General features: G+C 42.9%; 1 protein-coding gene across 1 annotated transcript in view; it reads right to left on the bottom strand.

Annotated features, from left to right (window-relative positions):
• Positions 1-11,375: 11,375 nt before the first annotated feature.
• LOC126470062 (thioredoxin reductase 1, cytoplasmic-like) overlaps positions 11,376-26,532 on the bottom strand; it is a 106,429-nt gene continuing 91,272 nt past the window's right edge. Inside the window, 2 exon segments of the mRNA XM_050097564.1 lie at positions 11,376-12,011; positions 23,093-23,227. Of these exon segments, the coding sequence (XP_049953521.1) occupies positions 11,949-12,011; positions 23,093-23,227 (198 nt within the window). The 3' untranslated portion in view covers positions 11,376-11,948.

The following is a 26,532-nucleotide window of genomic DNA, read 5'->3' on the forward strand; positions in this document are numbered from 1 at the left end:
GAATGCCGTATTCAGCAGCGTAGCTTCTCCACCGCTTGGGGCACTGTTGTCGCGGTGTAAAACAAAAATCAGCGAGAGTGTCGCGACTATATATATTAGACTGTGACTCTAGTGAGCGCCAGGCGATCATTGTAGGCAAAACCACCCCTTCCTTCCGCCTCCTTGATTTCTATCTCACCGTCTATGGCCGTCCTATCGCCCTCACTCCCACCCTTAAGTACCTTGGCGTCACCCTCGACCGTCGCCTCTCCTGGACTCCCCATCTCCAGACAATCCAAGCCAAGGCACGTTCCCGACTCCGTCTCCTCAAGCTCCTTTCCGGCCGCACGTGGGGTCTGGACCCCTCCACAATCCTCCACACCTATAAATCCATCATCCGCCCTATCCTTTGTTACGCCCATCCAGCCTGGATCTCCGCCCCCCCTACCTTCTATAAATCCCTCCAAATCCTTGAACGCCATGCTCTCCGCCTTGCCTATCGCATCCGTCTCCCCTCCCCCACACGGATCCTGTATGATCTCATCCCCTTCCCCCACCTCCTCCTTTTCCTTGAAAGGATACGTATCCTGTACACCTCACGTAAACTTGATCCTCCTCACCCGCTCATTTCCTCGCTCCTCTCCCACCCCCGCCCGCTGCCGCGCCTGTATTCGCACGTCCCACCCGGTCTCCATCTCTCCACCCTCCATACCCTCTCCCAAGGTTGCTTCCGCCAGCTCCCTCTCCCTGATGATGTCCTCGTCCCCTCCATCTACCCCTCCTATCAACTTTGACCCTGCCCCACCCCCCACTTCCCGTGTCCTTTCCTTTCGGCACCCTCCCTCCCTTCTCTTCTCTTCCCTTCTTTTTCCATCTCCCTGTCCCCTCCCTTCCCCCTCTTCCCCCGGGCTTCCTCTCCCCCTTCCTCCCTCCCCCCTATCTCCCCTGCCCGTGGCATCTCTGCTCTCCCCTCTCGCTCTCCCACTCCCCTTCCTCCTCCTCCTCTCTTGGCAGGTCCCCGGACTCGCACACGTATAGTGAACATTCGCGCGCCGGAGATCGTCGCCTTTTGTGCTTCGTGTGTGTGACGTCATATAGTGTTTTTGGTGTCCGCCATCCCACTCCTACGTTCACTTGTGCCGTCGGACTCACCAGTGTTTTGTGCGCCGTGCCGACGTGTTTTCCGTGTTGTTATCGTCACATGTGAACGACTCCGTGTTTTTTTTTTTTTTTTTTTTTTTTTATGTCTCTGTGACCTCTCTCTTTTGCCCGTCACTTTGTTCATTGTCATTCACCATGTTTTATACTCTTGTAAAACGCTATGGCTGAAGAGCGGCGTAGTGTGCCGCTGCCAGCCTACCTGAATTGTACAGGTTTTCAAATAACAATAAAGTAAAAAAAAAAAAAAAAAAAAAACTAGTGAGCGCGCGGAACGTTTTCCGACTTACCTCTTTCACATTGTCGCTAGGGAGTGTGGAAATTACTTTTTCTATACCATTGATGAAATCTGCAACATGTATAGCAGTCGGTGTTAGTGTGTAGTTGAGTCCTTTTTTCAGAACTGATTTTGCCGCATCATCAATGTATTTCCCCATGAGGTTGATTATGTTTCATAATTGTTGCTCACCTTGCGGCGGTTGTTCTCTTGCTGCCAGATGTCAGACTTGGAGACTTGTTTGGTAGCAGTACTGCATCGAGATTGGTCCACATATCTCAAAGTGAGCAGACGGTCTCTCCTGTCGTGAAGTTTATCCATCTTCTTTAGTCTCTGATGCATTTCCTCCCCATAGAGGAATCTGATGTTTGATTTTAGGCTTTCCTCGTGAATCAACTGTTTGTACTGTTGTCGGGCGTCCAGCAGTGTGTAGTCGGTTTGGTAATGTGATATTACAGTGTGAGGGTGAGCTACATACACTGGTACACAGGGCCAGTACAATATCAGATGAAGATAGCCTACCACCTTAAGCACGTTTTCAAGAAGAATGGATGCAACAAGAGACAAAGCTGACTTGCTTTCAGTCAGAAAGTACAAGTCCAGCAGCCAGATAACGACGAGGAGGAGAACACAATGGCGTATCTGCTGTACGCTGGCAAATATCGAACAAAATTGGCAGAATCCTGGCTCGTAGTAACATTAAATGCATTTTCCGTCCATCTTCAAAAGTGTGTGCCCTATTGAGGTGGGAGGAGGACATGGATACAAGTACGGAAAACAAGGAGATGGGCAGAGAAAGGGAAGAGGACAAATGGGCACAAAAATAGAAGAGGAGAAGATGGTCAGAGAAAGGGGAGAGGAGGAGATGGACAGAGAGAAGAGGGTGGAGAAGATGGACAGAGAGAGGGGAGTGGAGGAGATGGACAAAGAGAGGGGGAGGGGAAGGAGATTGATAGGGGAGAAGGAGCATATGGACAGGGGTTCGAGGATATGGACAGAGAAAGGGGGAAAAAGAGGAGATGGAGTAATAGAAGAATGGAATAAATACATACACAGGTAATGCTGGGTACTGAGCTAGTGTATTTATAAAACAGTGGGAGCCACATCTTCAGATATCAAATGGGTTTCAAAAACTAGATATTGTGGTAGTCTAAGTCAAAACGGCTAATGCATCAACACACAGGTTACTGGTTCTCATGTGAATACATCACCTACTATTATGGAGTTCCCATTCAGTAAACCATAAGCCTGTGTACTCATATTTCCAAGATAACCTATATTGATTACCTGGAGCAACATGATGTGGTAAGTGTATGAACACTTCTGAGGTCATGGCTACTTCAGAGATATGATATCAGGGATAATACTAATTATTTTACTACTAGGTCTGTGTCATTTACCAGTTGTGACTAGACAGACCATTTGAGAATTTCATTCTTTATCATATTACATATAAAGAAGTCATTTATAACAATTTTTATCACATAACATAAAAGAAATTATTTATACCAAGGATATACAAAACACAAAAAACAATATTACTTTGCCCAGTCACTTTAATCACTACTGCAGAATTCCCCAACAGAGTATAATGGGTACCGTTTCAAATCCTGTGAAACTTTCCTTCTGAATATTCCTGGTGGCAGACATTGCACTCAAAAGGCAATTTGTTGAAAATTTTTGGGCAGCTTTGGAAACTTTCTTGTGTTCCAGACAGTTGACAGCTTGATACTTCTACATGTGTTCTGTTGTGGGTGTCATGTATTTATTGTCTCATGTTGAAAGACCCTTGACTTCCTTTCGCCCAGATGATGCATAAAAACACATACTGACTAAAAATGGCCATCATTCCTAAACCCCATAACTGATGTGTGGATTCCGTACTGAATTCAACTGGAAACCGCTATATCGATTCATAAGAAACTGACTGTCAGACAGTTGTACTTCCACGGATTCATAATATAACTACAAAAGTTAGACGTACGGGCCATAATTTTTGTCTCACTGTAATTCATTACATGATCAGTGGAAATACAGTTTTCGGCAATGGCAGAGTTACAAGGCTGAAGGAGGCAAGTATGCTGCTGATGTTCTACAATGAGATCCTGCACAGTACGCGTCGTTTGCCCTAAATAAGACCTGGTGCATTCGCACTGAATCCTGGAAACACTAAAGAACTACAGAGGACACGAAGTTTTTCAATGACTGGGTTCCATGCTGAAATCAATCGAAAACCACTGTCTCGATTAATAAGAGACTCACTGTCAGACAGTCATGTTTCCATGGACTCATAATATAACTACAAAAGTTAAACGTATGGGCCACAATTTTTGTGTCACTGCAATTCATTACATGGCCAGTGGAAATACAGTGTTCGTTAATGGCAGACTTACAAGGCTGAAGGAGACAAGTATGCTGCTGATGTTCTATAATGTGATCCTGCACAATACGCATCATTTCCCCTAAATAAGATTTGCCGCATTCCCATGGAATCCTGTAAACACCTGCCTTGCACGGTTCTAGTCATCTTTGACAGATCCCAACAATGACAAAATTTTTGCAGGAGGGTGTAAGATTGCTTTCAGTTTACATTTTTTTAGTATTTTGACTATTTGCACTGAAATATTGCCAATATATGGTAAATAGGCATTCATTATAAGGCCTCTTCTTCTTCTTCTTTGCTTTGTCGTTTACAAGTCTGAAGGGCTCTCTCCGCTTGCTGGTACAAATACCCATTCTACAGAAATACAGTCTGCAGGTGATCCAGTCCCGTTTGCAAGCTATCAGTGTCAGAGATGAAGTATGCTCGGTGAATCAAAGTCTTCGAAACACTCATTTTTTGCGCCTGATGGTGGCAACTAGCGGTTTGCAAATGGTTCAAATGGCACTGACCACCATGCGACTTAACTTCTGAGGTCATCAGTCGCCTAGAACTTAGAACTAATTAAACCTAACTAACCTAAGGACATCACACACATCCATGCCCGAGGCAGGATTCAAACCTGCGACTGCAGCGGTCGCCCCGTTCCAGACTGTAGCGCCTAGAACGGCACGGCCACTCCGGCCGGCAGCGGTTTGCAGGTAAAGGTCTGAGTGAGTGGGCTTTCTATTTATTGAATGACCAAGTGTGTCATCACTCTTGTGTCGCACTAAAGCATCTAAAAATGGCAGGCAACCCTCCTTCTCCGACTCCATAGTAAATTTTAAAATTTTATGTTTTTATGTGTGGGGTTCAGATGTAGGAACTCTCGCAGGCGATTCAAACCATGAGGCCAAACTACGAAAGTATCGTCAACATATCACCAAAATACTGTTGGTTTAAAAGTGGCTGAGGTGAGTGCTCATTCCTCAAAAGATTGTCCACCAGGTGAGACAAAGAACTCCCCACGGCAACACTGTCTGATTGCTCATAAAACTCATTGTTAAATAAAAAAATATGTAGAGGAGAGGGTGTGCTCAAACAGCACTGTAATGTCACCTCTAAACCTATTGCCAATGAGATTCAGTGAGTTCAAAAGAGGTGCATATGTAAAAAGTGAAACTACATCAAAAATGACCAAGTCATTTCTTTGCAGCTGCAATAACTTAAGGGGCTCCGGAACGCCCTATACTTGCAATGTTAAAATAACGCTTATAAATTACATCTTTCCTCACAAAGTATTTGAGGTAGGAAGTTGAACTTTTTACAGATTATTTATTGGAATATGGGTTACAACTTAACACAGGGATTTTACAAAATTTTAGTTCAGTTATTAAAGATGATTTTTTTTCAATTGTAATGAAAATTCACATTTTTTTGCAATTTTTTATTTATATATTCAAAAATATACAGTTTTTTGGAAAAAGGCTGTGTTAAATTATGCAGAAGGTACTGTGTAACATTTACTGAAAGTTTGAAACAAATATGTTTGGAAGATCCTTAGAAAACATGTAATTAGTATGAGAAAATAAAAGTTTTGGGAATCGAGCGACAAAGATTGGATTAACTTTTTAGTGCATTCCAGGTCCATAGGATGAATTATCTTCATCCTCTGCAAACTCCTCCTCCAGCTTCCTCTTGTTCCTCCTCCTGTTTACTCTTGCTTGTATTTCTAGACTCTTTACAGCCCTGTCTGCAGCCCGAAGGCGTTCCTTGTCTAAAGCAAGCATCACTCATTGTTGTGTTCGTAGATTTTGCTACCATTTTCTTCAGTTGCAGTTACTGCAACACTGTTCCAAAAGGTGGTCATGTATGAACACTTATCACATTTCAGTTGTATTTCACTAGCAAGTCCTACGTGCTTTATTATGGAGAGTTCCAGACCAACTTCACTACAATGAATACATCTTACACAGTTTGAAAAAATTCCTTTGAGAACCGACATATCAAATATTTCATTCACATCCGATTCGCCCATAAAACATTCATAGTTTTCACTCATTGAACCAAGCTTCTTCTGTGAAGTATTTTCTTTCCCACTTTGACTGCTATGGGCAGGTGTACTTGAGAGGTTAGGTTCACTCACTTGGTTATCGTCTTTATTGTTTACAGTAATAACACATACCTTTGGCTTTCCAACATTTCTCCTTTTCTTAAAAGCCTTCAGAGGATTTCTAATAACTTTACTTTTACTCATTATTATACTTCAACAAAACAGAGACTCAAGAAACAGAATTAATTACGAATATTTTCGAGATAACGACAGAGTAAATAAACATGAAATAATCGACAATCACACCAGCGATATATATTGAACCATCACAGGTTAGCCACAACACATACTTTATCTCACATCACTAAAATGTACCTGATGAACACGGACGTTAATAATAACACCATTTGACAGCAGTTTAACAGCGCCACAGTGGGTCACGCCCATGTCGAACACATTTCAAAAAAAATTTAAAAATAGTTGTAGTCTTCGGAATTGAATAAATTATATATCTATTAAAAGGTAATAGTCTGCAGATTCAGAAAACGCAAAAAAGTAAAAATTGAACTTTTCATGATTTTGAGCCTTTCTGGAGCCCCTTAAGTCTGCTGATAAAATCATCGGAATTATTTATGTAGTGTGGACATTTTCCTACCACTGGTTTGAGCAAAAACACCAAGTACTTTGCTAAGTCATAGATGGCTGCTCCAATACTACCCACAACTGGACATAATGGCATGTTATCCTTGTGGATCTTAGACAATTCATACAGCCTATGTGGAACTGAACTATTTGGTGTCAGTTTCTTATTTACCTCCTTTGGTAAGGAACTGTTAGTCAGAAGTTCTGCTGTTTTCTGCGCCACTCGGGCAGTAGGATCCTAATCAATTTTGTGACATGTTGAGTTGCTTAGTAAAACATTGATCTTTTTAATATAGTCCTCCCATAGCATTAAAGCAACAGTATTACCTTTGTCCGATTTAAGTACCACTGCATCCGGGTCTGCTCGAAAGTTCCAGAGGGCTGCCCTCTCCGTGGGCGAGATGTTGCTCTTCAGCAGTGTAGCTCTTGTCAACACACACGACTCCTGGCGCACTTCCTCAGCTTCATGCATAGCAAGATGGTGCACAGCTTCTTCGATGGAACTGACAAAGCCCACTACTGGTGGTGAAACGGCGTAGGAGCAAAATTGAGACCTCTTGCTAATGCAGACATGGTCGCGTCATCTATAGGTTTCCCTGTCAAGTTAATAACGGATCGTTGAGTAGGAACTTCGTCCAGCATCTGAGGCGAAAGTCGGTCGAACTTGGGCATTTGCCTCGTCGTAGCCTTGACATGGCTCCAATTTGCTTTGGCCGTCACACCATCCACCCAGTCCCAAGACAACATAGACAGTCTTGCTGCCAATTCTAAATGAAGATAATACATGTCCTTTGACACGCCCACTGAAACGAATCCTTTCACATTTTAGATGTCTTGGTGTGACCTAAGTGTGATGACACACTTGGTCATTCAGTATACAGAAAGCCCACGCTCACAGACCTTTACTTGCAAGCCGCTAGTTGTCACCATCCAGCACAAACGATGGGTGTTTTTAAGACATTGAATCACCGAGCCCGCTTCACCTCTGACACCGATTCTTTGCAAACAGAACTGGAGCACCTGCAGACTGTATTTCTGAGGAATAGATATTTGTCCCAGAAAGTGGAGAGAGCACTGCAGACCTGTAAATGACAGGGCAAAGAAGAGGTAGAGGCCTTATAATGACTGCCTATTTACCATATATTGGTAATATTTCAGCACAAACATGCAGAATACTAGGAAAATATAAAGTGAAAGCAATCTTTCGCCCTCCTGCAAAAATTTCATCGCTGTTGGGATCTGTCAAAGATGACCTAGAGCTGTGCAAGGCAGGTATTTACAGGATTCCATACGAATGCAGCAAATCTTATATAGGGCAAACGAAGCGTACTGTGCAGGATCGCATTGTAGAACATCAGCAAAATACTGACCTTCTTCAGTCTGCCCTCACCAAACACTTTATTTCTACTGGTAATAATGAATTTTACAGTGAGACAAAAATTGTGGCCCATACATCAAACTTTCGGAGTTCTATTATTAATGAATCCTTGGAAATACGACTGTCTGACAGTGAATCTCTTATTAATCAAGACGGCAGTTTTCTATTGAATTCAGCATGGAATCCAGTCATTGAAAAACTTCATGTCCTCTGTAGCCAGCATAGTTCTGTGATGGAATGGTGGGAAGACAATCGAATTGATATTGATGCGGTGAGTTTTCACTACAGAGGGCACGCGGTGCAGCAGAATCGAATGCACTCAAGCAGCGCACGCACAATGCCAAGTGAATCCACCATGTATGTGCCGGTGGGGCCCTAAATACCATAGCTCAATGTGTTTTCGCCAGTATCACCTGAAGATGGCCAGTAGACTCTGTGCCAAAGTATTGTGGGAGGAAGTTACAAACGTCCTTCAGTTCTCCCCAAGTTTTGTAGAACAGTATGTATGCTTGGCAAAAAGGTTTGCAGACTGCAAGCTGTGATTATTACAACTTCTATCACTGACATATTGTAAGCTGTGATTATTACAATTTCTATCATTGACATATACCTATCAGGAACAGGAGAGGTTCTATGACAGATTCTTGGGGTAAACCATGCTCTAATTTTCGTTCCTGGGAGAGTGATTCATTAACTGACACTACCTGCCCGTGGTTTTCAAGATAAGATTGAAAAGTTGCTAGAAACCACCTTCAATACCATGACATTTTAGTATACTAGACACTATTTTGTACAAGATGCAGTCAAATGCTTTGCTGATGTCACAGAATGTCTTTGCCACACTTTCTTTTTCTTCAAACCACTGCCTTATCTTTGCAATTAATTCCAGTCCTGCTGTAACTGTTGCCTTTCCATTGCAAAACAAATGCTGTGTATCCTGGATGAGATTATTGTCTTCAAAGTAACTTAATATCTACTGTTCCATTACAGACTCCATAACTTAAGCTTAAGCTAAAATGGTGTTTATTGAAATTTGTCAAAAACTGGATACTTCACACGGGTCACCTTTTTTATAGACCAATACTGTCCATGGCAGTTTCAGGGATTCCGGGAAGACACTGAAGGAAAAACATTTGTTGATTACTGTGGCAGAATAATTTTCTTTAGGATTGTGGAGGACATGCCATAGATACATGTATTCTGATCACTTATATGAATTCACTATTTTCACAATGTCCTTAGTGTGTACTTACTTCCCATTTTTAATGGTGCAACAGCTTACATTTTTTATATGAGCAGTAAGATCTAAGCCTGAGTCTGGAATTTCACTTACAGTATTTTTCACTATCCTAACAAAGTACTGATTGAAGACATCAAGGTACACCCAGAATTTGATAGTAGGTTCAAGTCTGCAATTTCTTCCTGTTTGTATGTTTAGTGTCTACAGTGCTTTGGTGCCCAGGGGCACCAGCTGCAACACACAGACAGCTATAATAGCGAGTCGCATTGGAACTGCAGAAGCCAGAGTTAATTTGTAATTATAAACTGTGATGAACAGTTTTTTTTTTTTGTTTCGGAAGGACAATTAAGAAGCTATTGTACTCCTACTGGGAATCACTCTCAGTTAGGAAAAATAGACAGATTTTGCCCGCAGAAGGGGCAGTAATCAATCTCGGCTCGGTCTTCGTTTCTTTCTTGCTGCCATTTGTGCATTTCTATGTTCTAATGCATCTCGTTAGGTTTTGTTCTTTTCAATCTGCTTTGCATGCTGCAAGACGAACAATTAAGAGATGAATAAAAGGTAGCACTACCTGCATTGGTAATTGTCAAATTGCAAAAACTTGTGTGCAGTTTTGGGAATGGAAACCTCTTTACACTTAGCATTCTTTCTTAGGTTTCTAAGAGAGGATCCCAATCCTCAAAACTACTTAATCAGATACTTCAAAAAAGTGGCTAATGTTTTCATTTATCTTTAGATTGACTTTGTCTTCTTTCACTAATTGTTGAATAAAATTTCACAAAAATATAGGAACCTCACCCTGATATTAACACAAGTTAATGAAGTCTACATATGAATTATTTTTGTGCCTTTTATTAGGAGTGTGAAAATTGCAGTTCACATGAAGTTAATAATTAAAGGGAAAATGCACTGCAAATCCAATCTAAGAATTTTAAGCCCTCCAAAAAGCTTCTCTGGTATATGTGGTGTCCATATCAGAGTTTACTGGTTGCAGCTACATTTGCCTAGATCATCATTCTGTTGTGCAATGGTGAATGAAATTATCCAAAATAAACAGTTATTGTGCTACTTTTAATACCTGTTAGTCATTAACCACTAGAACTGTGTAATTTAACTTTTTAATCTCTAACATAAAACTGTGAATTTTTGAGTTCTCACTGGAAATTTTTTGGTGTGTAATTGTTGTTTCTGTAACAAGACTCCAACAGATTACCATCTTTGTCTCTCACTGATGAACTGCTCCTGAAAACTAGCTTTGAAATTTCTTTCTTTAGGGTTGGGGGGGAGAACACTCCACCAAGCTGTCACTGACAGTGCAGAACACTTGCTGAATGTTTACCCTTGCAGGTTCAGTCCAGACATAGAGAAGAGCTATCAAATATTAGACAGAGTGTTTATGAGACGAAGTCAAAGAATCCATGCATACTATAAAAAGTGACACACACACACACCATTGCTAGTTTGAGATTTTGCTTTACTGGTAGAAATAAGGCAATGTACATGCTTTTCATGGGCATTTTACACAACAGTAATTTTACTTCTGATGTTTTTGGTCACCTGTTCTGACAAGAAGTAACTAAACATATAATTCTATCAGTCAGTGAGGGAACAGGGTGTAACCAACTGCGGACTGTGGTGCATGTTGGGACACACCATGGCTGTCATCTGGGCTCCAAAGTTATACTTGGTTGTGTCTAGTGACTGGCAGAGAAGGTTCAGAACACCAGCCTTGCTCACAGAGTTTCAACGAAGCTCACAATGTGCACCGTTGTCCCCAGAACAGGTTGTGGCCCCTTGGCTCTGAATCAAAGGGAAGGCTTGAACCAGAGACTTCTGAGATTCAGTGACAAACTAGGATGCGAGTTTCTGGACTTGTCCCATAGTGTTGAGATGTGTAAGGCCCTTCAAATGGGTAAGGTGTGCACTACACATCAGAGGCTGCAATTCCGGTTGCAGACTGTGTGGTGTGTGTACAAGGGTATTATAGATCATGCGACTCTCCATCCAGCCCAGATAAAGATTTATTCTAGAGACTAGGTGTCTTTCTTTCGTTTTTGTGTGTCCCTGTTGACGACTCAACACTTCTTTTTGCTGAGTGGTCCCCTTTACGGCTGAAGTATGTACAATCACAAGTATTGTTTGATACTCCATACAACTGTACTTTTGTGACTAAGCACAGTTGTGGTACTGAATCAAAGAAGAATTTTGTCAGTAGTTTATCTTTCTGCATGTAACATTTCCATACCCATTGGAAAGTCACCATATATATAAAAATGATCGTGTCATCAGTTATAGTCTCAGAACTTTTTATTTCATCTGAAAATATGAAAGTTTAACAATGTTAACGTAAAGTAATCAATCTAACACATCAAAATTACAGTAGTCACAGCAAAATCAGAAATTACATTAGGTAACAATCTTTAAAGTGCCAATTCTAATCTATACTTATGATTTAAATGGAAGTTCCACAAATTTTTGCATCAGTTTGTGTTAATCCTATTATTTTCACAGCCATGAGGTCTCTGCATTTCATACTTCCTATTTGTACTATCTTTTTACAGAAAGTGCAAAAATGTCAAGGCACAATTTAATAAACTTTTTTAACAAGTAATTTCAAGAAATTATACAAGCTTTCATTATGACCACTGAACCATATTTAATACTTTATTATATTGTCTTCTAGAAGAACATCCTGTGGGTTCCCTTAATGATATTCATCAAGCAATGTCCACCAGTGAGGTTTATGACAATGCCATCATTCTCATCATTTAGCCCATGGGAAATTCTTCAGAGAAAATGCTGCCACAAGGTTAAGTGAACTGTATTTAACAGCCACATTACTATGTGGCAGCATCTTTAACTTCAGCATGACGTCTTGTCGACACTCTTCCCAGATGATTTGGTGATTGACAGCGTTGTAGCAACCTGGGAGAAAGAAAGTAAAAGAAAAATTAGAAAGTGACAATACTGCACAAATTATTAAAAAGAGTGACATAATTTAGTGGTAAAGGTTTCACAATCATAACAATTCAAAAATTCTGCCAATATTGTCATATTTCAGTCACAAACCAATATTATCATTTATACCTGAACATATCATTTTAATTTTTTTAAGGAAACTAGTGGAGAGGAAAAATGATAGTCAACTTATGTTTTTATCAGGCTTTAAAAATGAACACTAAGTAAATTTACAATAACATTCAACTAATTATTAAAAATCCAACAATTATTTCTTTTTCATTCTTTTAGTAATAAGAATGCACAAATGCACTTTTCAATTGCGTAATGCAGTAAACAACACCTCCAGATGGTCTTGCAACAAACTATTAAAAAAACTGTCACAACTATCACCTAAATTTAAATGAAAAACAACAATTTTATCAAAATCTTCTTGTCAATCCATCCTCTCCTCCCAGCTGATTTTACAGGCTCAGTATAAACCAATTTTTTACTTTATAAATATCATCCTGCTACCGCATTTGCTCATTTTCTTATGCAAATTTTAATACTGTCTTAAAGAACCACTTAGTTTTAGAACTATTTTAAATCATTCTTTATCAATATATTTCATGCATTGAGACTTTTTTTTTTTGTTTGTGGTTTTAGGGCGCAAAACTTCTATGGTCATTAGCGCCCAGCCCGTGACGTAGAAAACATGAAAAAAAAACGAAATTTAAAATCAGCAGCAATGGGAACAAAGTCATAAAATTTGAGAAACTAAAGGCAGAAGGAATGCTTAAAAATCCACTATAGAAAGGGGTTGGTTGTCCCCAAAAAAAGCTTCAAATGACTGACGTCATTTCACTGTCACTAATAAACTGTAGAACGCGGTCAGCTGAGCGCGTGTCATCTGCTAAAATCGACGATAGATCAGGCGATAGCTGTAGACGGGAGCGTAACGGATTAAAATAGGGGCATTCAATTAAAAGGTGTCTGACCGTCCACAGCTGAGAGCAGTGGGGACAGAGTGGGGGAGGATCACCGCTTAAAAGATGTCGATGACTAAAAAGACAGTGCCCTATCCGGAGTCTAGCTAAAATTACCTCCTCCCGAAGACGCGTGCAGGAGGAAGAGGTCCAAGCGCAAGGAAGGGCTTTCACTTCCCACAATTTATTATGGGGAAGTGTTGACCAATGCGCATGCCATAAATGAGCAACTTGGCGACATAAACCGCTCCGTAGATCGGTAAAAGGAAGAGACTGAATAGCTGGCTGAGGAAGAGAGACTGCAGCCTTGGCCGCTATATCGGCCACCTCATTCCCACAGATACCAGCGTGTCCCGGGAGCCAGAGGAACGCCACTGAGACGCCCCCCAGGTGGAGCAAGCGCAGACAGTCCTGAATCCGGTGGACCAGAGGGTGCACAGGGTAAAGAGCTTGGAGACTTAGGAGAGAGCTGAGAGAATCTGAGCAGATTACGTACTGTATCCGCTGATGGCGGCGGATGTAGTGGACAGCCTGGAGAACAGCGTAAAGCTCCGCAGTATAAACCGAACACTGGTCGGGAAGCCGAAAGTGATTTGAGGTGTCGCCAACAATATAGGCACTCCCTACACCTAACGATGTTTTCGAGCCGTCGGTGTAAATAAATGTGGCTTCCATCATTTGTGCACATAGAGCAGCAAATGCCCGACGGTAAACAAGAGTAGGGGTACCATCCTTGGGAAATTGACATAGGTCTCTGAGCAAGTCGATCCGGGGACGGAGCCAAGGCGGTGCTGTACCCCAAGTTGTCAAGAAGGTTTTAGGAAAGCGGAAGGAAAGAGAATGGAGCAGTTGATGGAAGCGGACTCCCGGGGGTAGTAGGGAGGAGGAGCGGCCTGCATACCGAACATCAAAGGAGGCGTCGAAAAAAAGGTCATGGGCTGGATTAGCAGGCATGGAAGACAGATGGCTAGCATAACGACTCAGAAGGACTGCCCGCCGATTGGACAGCGGAGGTTCAGCAGTCTCAGCATAAAGGCTTTCCACAGGGCTGGTGTAAAAAGCTCCAGACACTAAACGTAATCCACGGTGGTGGATAGAGTCGAGACGCCGAAGAATAGACGGCCGAGCAGAGGAGTAGACTATGCTTCTTCCATAATCCAATTTCGAGTGCACTAAGGCGATATAGAGGCGGAGAAGGACCACTCGGTCCGCTCCCCAGGAGGTACCATTCAGGACACGGAGGGTGTTAAGGGAACGCAGACAGTGAGCCGAAAGATAGGAAACGTGGGAGGACCAGCACAGTTTTCTGTCAAACATAAGACCCAAGAATTTAGCGACGTCGGAAAACGGAAGGTTGACAGGACCTAGATGTAAGGAGGGTGGAAGAAACTCCTTACGTCGCCAAAAATTAACACAAACGGTCTTACTGGGTGAGAAACGGAAGCCGGTTTCGATGCTCCACGAGTGGAGGCGATCGAGACATCCTTGAAGACGTCTTTCAAGAAGGCTGGTCCGTTGAGAGCTGTAGTAGATCGCAAAATCGTCCACAAAGAGGGAGCCCGAGACATCAGGAAGGAGACAATCCATAATTGGATTAATGGCGATGGCAAACAGTACAACACTCAGCACGGAGCCCTGGGGTACCCCGTTTTCTTGGGAGAAAGTACGGGAGAGAGTAGTGTTCACCCGCACCCAAAATGTGCGCTCTGCCATAAATTCGCGAAGAAAAAGGGGCAGCCAGCCTCGAAAGCCCCAAGAGAACAGTGTGCGGAGGATGCCTGTCCTCCAACAGGTATCGTATGCTCTCTCCAGATCAAAAAATATTGCTACCGTTTGGCGTTTCCAGAGAAAATTGTTCATGATATAAGTGGAGAGAGCAACAAGATGGTCAACGGCAGAACGATGCTTTCGGAATCCGCATTGGGCTGGTGTTAAAAGACTGCAGGATTCCAGCCACCAAGCTAAACGGTAATTCACCATACGTTCCAAAATCTTACAGACACTACTCTTAAGAGAAATGGGGCGATAGCTAGAGGGGAGATGTTTGTCCTTTCCAGGTTTCGGAACGGGAATGACAATAGCTTCCCGCCATCGCCTGGGAAAGGTACTGTCGGTCCAAATTCGATTATAAAGGCGAAGGAGGTAACGCAGGCTATGGGTTGATAAATGCAGCAACATTTGGACATGGATACCATCCGGTCCTGGGGCGGAGGAGCGAGAAGAAGAGAGGGCATGTCGGAGTTCCCGCATGGAGAAAACAGTATTGTAGCTTTCGTGATTTTGAGAGGAGAAAGCAAGATGTCGCACTTCCACTGCACGTTTCTTCGGGAGAAACGCTGGCGGGTAATTTGAAGAGCTCGAAATCTCAGCAAAGTGCTGACCCAATGAGTTAGAAATTGCGACGGGGTCCACTAAGGTATCATGCGCGACAGTGAGCCCAGAGACCGGGGAGAAACTAGGCGCGCCTGAGAACCGTCGAAACCGACTCCAAACTTCCGAGGAGGGAGTGAAGGTGTTAAATGAGCTAATAAAGAATTTCCAGCTTGCCTTCTTGGTATCGCGGATGACGTGACGGCATCGCGCACGGAGCTGCTTATATCGGATACAGTTGGCCAAAGTTGGATGGTGACGGAAAATGCGAAGAGCACGTCGCTGCTCACATATTGCGTCACGGCATGCCTCGTTCCACCAAGGAACTGGGGGGCGCCGGGGCAATTCGGAGGTGCGTGGTATTGAACATTCCGCAGCCGTGAGAATAACGTCGGTAACATGTGTGACCTCATCGTCGACGCTGGGAAAGCGACGGTCATTGAATGTCGCTAGAGATGAAAAAAGTGTCCAATCGGCTTGGGCAAACTTCCAGCGTCGCGAGCGCATATATGGCAGTTGAGGTTGCAGTCTAAGAACACATGGAAAGTGGTCACTCGAGTGTGTATCATCAAGGGTGAACCATTCGAAGTGCCGAGCTAGCGGAACAGTACCGACCGCAAGGTCCAAATGAGATAAATTTGCCGTGGAGGCAGACAAAAATGTGGGGACCCCAGTGTTGAGGCAGACTAGATCCGCTTGGCGGAAGACGTCTAGCAATAGTGAGCCACGTGGACAAGGATGTGGAGATCCCCAAAGCGGGTGGTGGGCATTGAAGTCCCCAACCAGCAAATATGGGGGTGGAAGCTGACCAAGAAGATGAAGGAGATCAGCTCGTGCCATTGGTGTAGACGATGGAATGTATACCGTACAAAGAGAGAACATGTATCCAGAAAGGGAAAGACGGACGGCGACAGCTTGGAAGGAACTGTTTAAGGGGATTGGGTGATAATGGAGAGTATCATGGAGCAGAATCATGAGTCCTCCATGGGCTGGAGTGCCTTCAACAGAGGGGAGGTCATATCGGACGGACTGAAAATGAGGGAGAACAAAGCGGTCATGGGGACGCAGCTTTGTTTCCTGAAGACAGAAGATGACCGGCGAGTAGGATCGTAAGAGGATCGACAATTCATCCCGATTGGCACGAATGCCGCGGATATTCCAGTGGATAATGGACATAGGGTGAACAGAAAATGGAGGAACGTGACCAAGGGTGCTGTCAACTCAACGACTGCTCAGAGCTGGCGACCGACAGCATGGAATGGCATTCAGTCGAAGGCAGAAGATCTTGATCCATAGGTTGGTCAGGAGCAGCTCCTGCCACCAACGATCGGCCAGTTGACCGGCCACCAGCAGTGCGCCTCGGCGACACAGAAGATGGCCGAGGGCGATTTCCGCCAGGTGGTGCTGTAGATGGGACACGCCTTGGCGGAGAAGGAGAGGACTGTGTTTCTTCGTAGCCTTCTTGGAAGTAGGATGTTTAGATGATGGAGGAACCGATGGTTGTGAAGTTGCAGTACGTAAAAACTCTTCACGAGAATGCTCTTTTTTCGAAGACTTGGCGTCTGACTTTTGGGCTCGAGATTTAGCAGAACCCGACGAAGGGAGAGCCATAGAGTGGGCAGGCGAAAGTGGTGAGGTTGAACGGGCGATCTTTGCGCTGGCCGATCTGACGACCGTGGTACTAAATGTGAGGTCGCAAGTCTGCGTGGCCGCCTCCTTTGTTGGCCGAGGAGAAGCAAGGACAGTGCTGTATTTTCCTTTCTGAGGCACGGTGGGCTGTCGACTGGCGAGTAACTTTCGAGCAGCAAAGGTCGACACCTTTTCCTTCACTCTTATTTCCTGGATGAGCTTTTCGTCCTTAAAAACGGGTCAATCTCGAGAGGAAGCAGCGTGGTCACCCATACAGTTGATGCAGCGAGGGGATGGAGGTGGACAAGCACCCTCATGGGCATCCTTGCCACACGTAACACATTTGGCCGGATTGGAACAGGACTGGCTGGTGTGATTGAACCGCTGACATCGATAGCAACACGTAGGGTTTGGGACATAAGGGCGAACGGAAATTATCTCATAGCCTGCTTTGATTTTTGATGGGAGTTGAACTTTGTCAAATGTCAAGAAGACAGTGCGGGTTGGAATGATGTTCGAGTCAACCCTTTTCATAACCCTATGAACAGCCGTGACGCCCTGGTCAGACAGGTAGTGCTGAATTTCTTCGTCAGACAATCCATCGAGGGAGCGTGTATAAACGACTCCACGTGAGGAATTTAAGGTACGGTGCGGTTCCACCCGGACAGGGAAGGTGTGGAGCAGAGAAGTACGCAGCAATTTTTGAGCCTGGAGGGCACTGTGTGTTTCTAACAACAGGGTGCCATTCCGTAATCTGGAACAAGACTTTACAGGACCCGCAATTGCGTCGACACCTTTCTGAATAATGAAAGGGTTGACCGTGGAAAAGTCGTGACCTTTGTCAGACCGATAAATAACAAGGAACTGTGGCAACGATGGAAGAACCGTCTGTGGCTGAGACTCAGTGAACTTACGTTTGTGAGCAGACATAGTGGAAGGTGAGGAAACCATTGCGGAAGAATCCCCCATGATTACCGGCGTCTCCGATGGCGCGCTCCTCCCTTGTGGGGGCCCTCACCAAGGGCACACCCGCCTTAGGTGATTGTTCACACCTCAGGTCACACCTCCCGACAAACGGACGGAGGGACCAATCGGCACTTTCGGAAGGTATCAGCTCAGGTAATCACCCCTCCCTGGGCCTGGCTGTTACCAGGGGTACGTATGTGTCCTACCTGTCTAACCTGTCTACCCGGGGCGGGGAATTACGCGTTACCCCGTCACCGGCTACGCATGGAAGTGCGTGGGTCGGCCTTCAGACACGCACAGGGAGGAAAAAAGAGAAAGGGAAAGGAAAGAAGAGGGGGTCTCAAATGCCGCAGCGGAGAAAAGGGCAAGGAGAAGAGGGAAGGAAAAGAGAAGGACAGAGGAAGGACGAGGACTTGCAAGTCTAGAAAGCAAGGAATTTGGAACAGTTTCGAGCGTCCGTCTCCGGACGTAGGCACAAACCATACTCCCAGAGGGGGAGAAAGGGAAGGAAAGAGCCAGAGGTGAGGGGGGGGGGGCGAAGATGGGGGACGGGGAGAGATGCGGAAAGGGAAGGGAAGGTATGCAGCCCGGAAAGGAAGGAGGGCCACATTAGCTCGGGGTCCCGTGCTCGCTACGCACGTGTCCACAAAAGAGTTGTGGACCCCCTGGGGGGATGCATTGAGACTGTCACTGATTTAGGTTCCATACCAAGGTTTTATGAAAACACATTTTATTGTATTTCTGGGTAATGAAATGGACAGTCCGTGTACCTGAAAGCTAGAAACTCATTATCGAAACTACAATAAAAAAAGCTTCAGATCTCTAGTGTATGCAGGTCACTATAAAGTCAGAAATATTTTCTAGTAATCCACTATTTCTTGGCCCAGAAAACATAGTCAATGTAAGCCTACTGCTAATTGTACACATATCATCATTTGTTTTATACTCTGTGGATAGTTTCCAAGAGTTCTTCACACAATTGTCCTTTCACATTTACCTATCACTGGCTTAGGTAATGTTTGCTCACAGTTGGCATCGAATGACTGGTAAACAATTGGACTCTGCACTGTCTCTCCTGTCATGGCATTTATCTCCACTTGATTTCATCAACATCACACATTTTTAATATTATTTTTCCACCTCATGTTTCAATTGGGGGGGGGGGGGGGTGTCCATTTCTCATATTTATGCTTATACTAATGCCATCATACTGAGCAGGAACTAGAGATTGTAGAGACTAACTTTGGTTTTTAATTAAACAAGGTAGACATAATAAAATAAAAGATTATGCAAGATAGCTTAGTTTTCAATCAGTTCAAAATATTTACTAAAAACAGGACAGCAAGGCATAAAAATAAGAACTACACACATTGTTGAAAAAAGTAGTCTGTAATACACATTCAAATTAAATGACCTGTAGAATTGAAACAGAATCAAATAGAACAAAAAAGTATCTTAAGTGTTGGAGGATGAAGAAACTTAAGATTTTAATACGAGAAATGATATATTTATTCTTTTAGTGGAAATCACTGAAGGGATTGCAGGAATCTAGAGGATGAAATACAGTAAATTTTCACAAAAAACAGAATAAAGAAGATAATGATGCTGATTGAATTTGCTGAACAATCAAAACCATGTAAACACTCAAAGTATGAAAAGGGAATAGGTGGATAGGCGGTGTATTTATTGGTTGCAGCTACCAAGTGGTCCCATCTCCAATCTACCTGCAGTATTACGAAATGTATAAAATCATGAAAGAATCACTCACCAGGACCGACTTTCATGAGACGTAGTATCAGCACTGCTGACAGGCACATACAAAAATAAGAGACACTATCCTAGCTTTCAGAACTAGTAGTTCGTTCTTCAGAGAGGAGAATGGGGAAGGTTAAAAAGGAAGGGCAGGTCACTCAATGTGACCTGCGTAGACAACCTTTTCATATGATGAGATTTTCACTCTGCAGCAGAGTGTGTGCTTATCTGAAACTTCCTGGCAGATTAAAACTATGTGCCGGACCGGGACTCGAACTCTGGACCTTTGCCTTTCGCAGGCAAGTGCTCTACTATCTGAGCTACCCAATCACTACTCATGCCCAGTCCTCACAGCTCCATTTCTGCCAGTACCTCATCTCCTCCCTTCCAAACTTTACAGAAGCTCTCCTGCGAACCTGCAGAACTTTTCGTATCTTAGTAATTTTTCAGTCAAATTTTCCATTTTATACGCAAAAGAATTTGTACTACATAGGAGTTGCATCTTGTCAATCAGAACACTATTACGAGCAACAGGAAGATCACATTCATGGCCTTCAAATCCTCCTTAGCACAGTTTGTATAACAAAATATAAAGGACCGTACTATACTGCAAGAATAAATACATTCATCAAATATTGCCAATAGTAGTAGGTAAAGCATCCAACACTTGCATAAGCACCATCTGAAAATGACAGAAAACATTTCTTTTTAATAGGGAGAGATGTGCTCGTTGCGTAGCTTCCGCAATTATCTACAAAATGACCTCATTAGGGAACCAGCTGGATTTAAAATTGGGTACTGCAACAAGAACCACATGTAAGCTGCAGAATAAGCTACAAAATGATGAAATCAGTTCAAAGTTACTAGCTAGATTTACGTACATTGTGACAGTTACTGACTCCTTTTCATGAATTTGTCATGAAGTACACTGTAGAAACAAAAAATTATAACTACATTTATGCATGGAATGAGGATTTAGTTCCTGACCAAGATGGTGTAAAAGTTACAGAACAATGTAAAGCTTAATCGGAAGACTAGAGGTTGAAAATACTACTTCAGTTGTAAACTTGTTTTATTATCACGACTGGTTTTGGGCTCTCATAAGCCCATCCTCAGGTGTTGCAACTGTGCTGTGGACCCGAGCGCCGCAGTGGATGTGTACTAGGCGCAATTTGCTACCTATGAGCGCATACACTAGTGTCCAAAACATATACTCAGGGAAGTTTTGTGAACAAAGTCACAAATTTCAAACAATTAACAAAACTGGATAATTCTTCTGAAAAAAAAAAAAGGGGTATATGGTTACTGTTAGCTGCCACACATGCTTGGCAATGATGTTGCACATACTATTTTATATTGTTGTTGAACTGATGACAATCAACTACACTCATATGAAAGAATTATGTGAAGGTCAGAAAGATTTTGTGCTGGCATCTGACTTACTGCAATTTGTTTCTTCCTCAGTGGACAGGAATTATTGGTCACAAAATGTTAAATATGGACTACTAGCACTTCTAGGAAGTCACATGCAAGTTGTAGAACCTCATCCATATAGCTGTGGCTGTTACAGAATGCTTGCAACCAAGAATGAAGATGTGATGCTCCATACACCTATAAAACTTAATGCTGCCCCATTTCAGGACCACTCTATTACAAGACTGGTCTCTTTGCATAAATTTCTTAAAACTGCATTGAATACCACCTTCTCTTCCAGATGAATGTTTGAAGAAAAGTATTGTGCAGACTGAAGCAACATTATCCAGTTAAGAGCACAGCACTCAATTTATTCAAGGCCAAATTTCTAAGCTGCTTATCCCATAAAAATAGACCCACCATCTCTTAACTTCTGTGAACAGGGACACATTATTGACTGTCTTGCATACACATAAACGGCACCGGACTTTTGATACACAGTTTATGAGGAAACTATAAGAACTAATGCAGTTGTAAGCTCTGCAGCCAAATATCTTGCAGACACCACTGAACGTCATGCAGATAAGGCATGATGTTAGTTCTGCTGTGAAGTGGTTATTTTTGAATGAACTTTTTAGTGGCTGATGATAGTAGGATTTAGTTGCTTGACAATATGTTCTTGGCAAGAAATGGTATTTTAACCTCCATTTGTACCTGCCTGCATCTATTGACAGTTCACAAAGTTATGACATTCCACACTGTGAAACGTGCTATGGTGCTGAGAATGTGTTTCAAGGTATTGGAGGATTCTACAATGTGATACAGGATAAAAATGCTGTTGGTGGCATTATATTTCAAGGAAATAAAAGTGCAAACATGACAAGCATAACACTTCTAATCCACTGATTTATCATCATCTTTAAATAATGTGCCCAACTGAAGAAATATTTCTTTCTTATAAATAAAACATAATTTCTATTTGCAAGCAAACTGTTGGTGTCACAGTATTTTTCGATCCTTTCTGCTTTCGCCACTATTCTAACTTTTGTATAGAAGTTTAGATTATGCCAAGGGCATAGATATTTTAGTATTGGGGTGGAGGTGGGGGGATGAGGAGGAGTGCAACTAGTTGACTCCATCACACTGAGGCAATTTCCTGCGGCCTTAGAAACAGTTCTTAAATCACTTAACTGAAACATATAAAGGCATGTACAGATCTTATATGAACAATCTTCAGTTTGTGGGTGGTAATGATTTGTCTGTTTAAGAACAGAAAAAATTCATGAAAAAAATCCAAGCAATAGAGCAAATGTGTTAATAGTGCAGAAAATTACACAATTTTGGTACTGCTGAAATCAATCAGTTTACTGAAAGGACAGCAAAAGCCTGGCAAAAATGGTTTTTAGCCTGTTGCTGAATTTGTGAACTTTGAGCAATTGACAACTATGAGTAGAACAGGAGGTCTAAGGCACTGACAGCAGTATGATTTCTTTACATTTTCATTCAACTGGGTATTTAATTTCAGATGTTGCTTTACTAGTATTCCCTCTCACACTTTGCACTGTGTAGTACATTAGTCACCCCTCTACTATAGCTTTCACTTATTTTCTCTCTTCATACCTCTCCCACAATTTAACAGATCATAGTCATTGCTTATTTTAACTGTAGAACCGCAGTCATGTGATGCACCTTTATTAGTGGAAGTCTACAGGTAAACGTTTATCAGCTTTTCTTCATTCTACTATTTCATTTTAACATTCATAATTTACATTTGGCTTTCTTTTTGTGTACCATCAAGCAATCACAATATCGAGCAATGCTGTCTTAGTACACATCTGTGTGAACTACTGCATACCATTTAAGAGCCATGAAACTCTTTCAGCTGCTATCCAACACTAGACAACTATATCTGAATTGCAAAGTTAATGTAAAGTAAAAATAAAAATTTACTTCAGCGCAGGTTGGATGAATCCCCACAAGATTATGTAAATCTTTCAGCTTTGCACCAAGTTTCAAACCAAGTCCGAAGCCCTGAGTAATTTCACCAGCATTTGGTCCCAATATGTGGAAGCCAATAATTCGATTCTGCAAATACAAACAAAAATACATTAAAAAAATATTCCATTACAAGCAGGTATAACCAAAAACAATCATTTTGAAATACATCGGTCATTCAATATAAACATTTTCTCTGTTGTATTGTTGGCTGGTAATATCAAAAGAGTATGTTATTTTCCTAATTAGTTTTCTCAAAATAAAAAGTAAACACAGATATGCACAATTGTTTATTGATGTGGCCTACTATTCTTTAGTTGTTTCCCATCCAGAACAGCCTTTAGTGAGCCGATCACATTAAGGTCATTGATGGATAAGTAAGAACAGTGAGAAGGTATTAGAAAAGGTCATCAAGTTTGCTACATGTTAAGGGTACTGTAAATGACTAAGGCGCTGATACAGCGAAGCACACTCTGATCCAATCCTCTCCCCCTCCCCCCCCCCCCCCCCAAACACCTAAAAGCTCCCCAACCATTCCTTGCTGACTTACTTCATCTTTCATATCACAAATTTCCTCCATCCAACAGACAACTCCACAACTCCTTAACACACATCCTGTAACACTGTTGTCAATCTTTCTGCCAAAACTCTGACCCTACGGAAGTCTCAGTACTTTCTAAAGGACTCATCTTCAGCCAAAAACTTGAATTTACCCATGCTGGACATGTAAAAGAACTTCTTTCCTTTATCCCTTCTCTGCAGTGGAAACATTTCTTCGTCCCACATCCCACTGACAACAGCCAATCGAAACTGTTTAAAAAAGTTCCAACCTCCCTGCAACCATGATCCTCCTCCTTTTCACCCAGTCATTCCCTCATCTTTCAAGAATTCCTCACTTCTAACCATGTCTCACCTTTCTTTTCTACATCCCTTCTCAGTGAGTTCAACATCACTCATGTGGAAGACACAGCTATCCATAAGCTGAAAACCAACCCAGACCTTATCATACTTCCTACAGAGAAAGTCACTACAATTTGTGACCACAGTGCTGGAGCCTATGTGGCGGAGGGTCTCCGTCAGCTTTCTGAAACCTTTGCATACACACCTTACAACCATGATCCCATCCCAGAAGTCCAAAAAGATCTCCAGCAGCTTTTCAAAGCTGTAAGTCCATCCCAAAACCTGGCACCTGAATCCATCTCCCTCCTCACACCAACAACCCCCCCCCCCCCCCTCACTCTTACCTTATACCTACTCCCCAAACTCCTCAAATCCAACAACACAGGTCTTCCCACTGGTTGTCCCATTGCAGCTGGGTGCAATGCTCCCACTGAATGAACCTCTGCCTTTGTTGACCAACACCTACAAGCCACTCGCTTTAACTTCCCATTCAACATTCAAGATACTCTTCACTTCTTTCACCACATTTCCGTAGTTTCTGCCCCGTTATCATCAGACTCCTTGTTGGTCACTTTGGATGCGATGTTCTTATACACCAACATTCCTGAATGCCCACTGTCTTGCTGCCCTGGAACACTATCTTTCCCCAAGTCCTCCTGTTGCCAAACCCACAACATCTTTCCTAATACTCCTAGCCAACTACATCCTGGCCCACAATTTCACTTTCAAAGTCAAATCTGTAAACAAATCTGTGGTGCTGCCATGGGCACTCAGACAACTCCATCCTACGCCAACTTATTTATGGGCCACCTGGAGGAAACCTTCCTTTCCAGTCAACACCTAAAACCTATTGTCTGGTTCAGTTTCAATGATTAAATTTTTGTGATATGGACTTGTGGCAGGGACAACCTTTGCTCCTTCCTCCATAACCTTAACACTGACTTCCAAATCCGCTTCACCTCGTCCTTCTCAAATCAACGAGCCACCTTCCTATATGTTTATCTCCACCTCTCAGATGGTTCTATAAATACGTCTATTCATATCAAGTGCACCAACCATCAACAGTACCCTGATAGCTGTCACCTGTTCCCAGCAGAAAATCTCTTCCAAACAGCCTAACCACAGATGGACGCTGCATCTGCAGTGGAAAGCAGAAGTTGTCAAAATATGCTGATAACGTTACCAGAGCCTGTATTGGCAGACAATATCCTATCCTGCTCATCCATAAACAGATCTCCTCTGCCATCTTCTTATATGGCACCAGTAATCCTGTTAACCAGCCACCAACTTGCACCCCTCTAATCACCCATTATCACCCTGGCCTTGGAAAGCTCAACCACATCCTTCATCAGGGCTTTGATGACTCATCGTGACCCAAGATGAGGGGTATCTTACCCACATAACCCAAAGTGCTGTTCTGTCACCCACCCAACCTACAGTGTCTTTGTTCTTCCCTACTAAAATCCTGCTCCTAATTCTGCACCCCCAAGAGTCACTTCCTCATGATCATACCAAATGCAAGACCTGTCCCACACATCCATCCACCACCTCCTACCACAGTCCAGTCACAGACATCTCCTACTCAATAAAAGGCAGTTATGCTGCAATTACTGTACAGCATTCTAAGTGGGTGCAACAACTTTTCACTCCTATGAAATGAATGGGCACCATCAAACTGTGTCAAACTGCAAACTTGACCATCCAGTTGTCAAACATGCTGCACAGCACAAAACCAAGGTATAACTACAACAGCCACTTCACTAGACAGGCCATCTGGGTACTCCAATCGACCAAAAGTTTCTCTGAACTATGCAGGTGGGACTTGTCTCTCCAGCATTTCCTGCACTATCTCAGTTCCCTTGGCCTAAATCTCCACAACTTTTTCCCCATTGCCTCAACTTATCTTATCCTTCTCTCTTTTGTCCACATCACTCCTTCCCCATCCAGATCACATATTGCCTCTGTCTTCCCCCCCTCCCCAACACACCCAACCCTCCCTGACTCTCTCATCACCATCACCATTCCCCTCCTTTCCTACATCCCCCCTCCCCCTTTCCCTTTCACTTATTTGCTCTACCCTCTGAACTCCTTTTGTCTTGTTGTGCAGCCACTGAGTCATCTGGCTATAAACCTGCCTCATGCTACCCTGCTAATCCCTACTTGCCTCGTGCATCCTTCCCTACTCCCTCCCTACACCATCAACCAAGGCACCTGCTTTTGATAAGCAACAGTAATAATCAGTCTTGCTGCTACTGTGAGCATGTAAGTGTTTGGGGCTGTATATGTGTGTACTCTTACTAGAAAAAGAGCAAAAGCTTGATAGCTAGTGTTAACTGTTTCCTATTACATGTTTCTGTGCACTATGCACCAGGTAAGTGGTTGCCTTTCCAATATTTTATGTAAATCTTAGTAGAAGTATTAAATATATTAGATATAGACTGTAAACAATGAACACATCTGCTTAGGTACTTTGTACTACGGAAAAATGTCCAGTA

This window comes from Schistocerca serialis, chromosome 3 (assembly GCF_023864345.2).
Source record: "Schistocerca serialis cubense isolate TAMUIC-IGC-003099 chromosome 3, iqSchSeri2.2, whole genome shotgun sequence".
Taxonomy (NCBI): Eukaryota; Metazoa; Arthropoda; class Insecta; order Orthoptera; family Acrididae; genus Schistocerca; species Schistocerca serialis.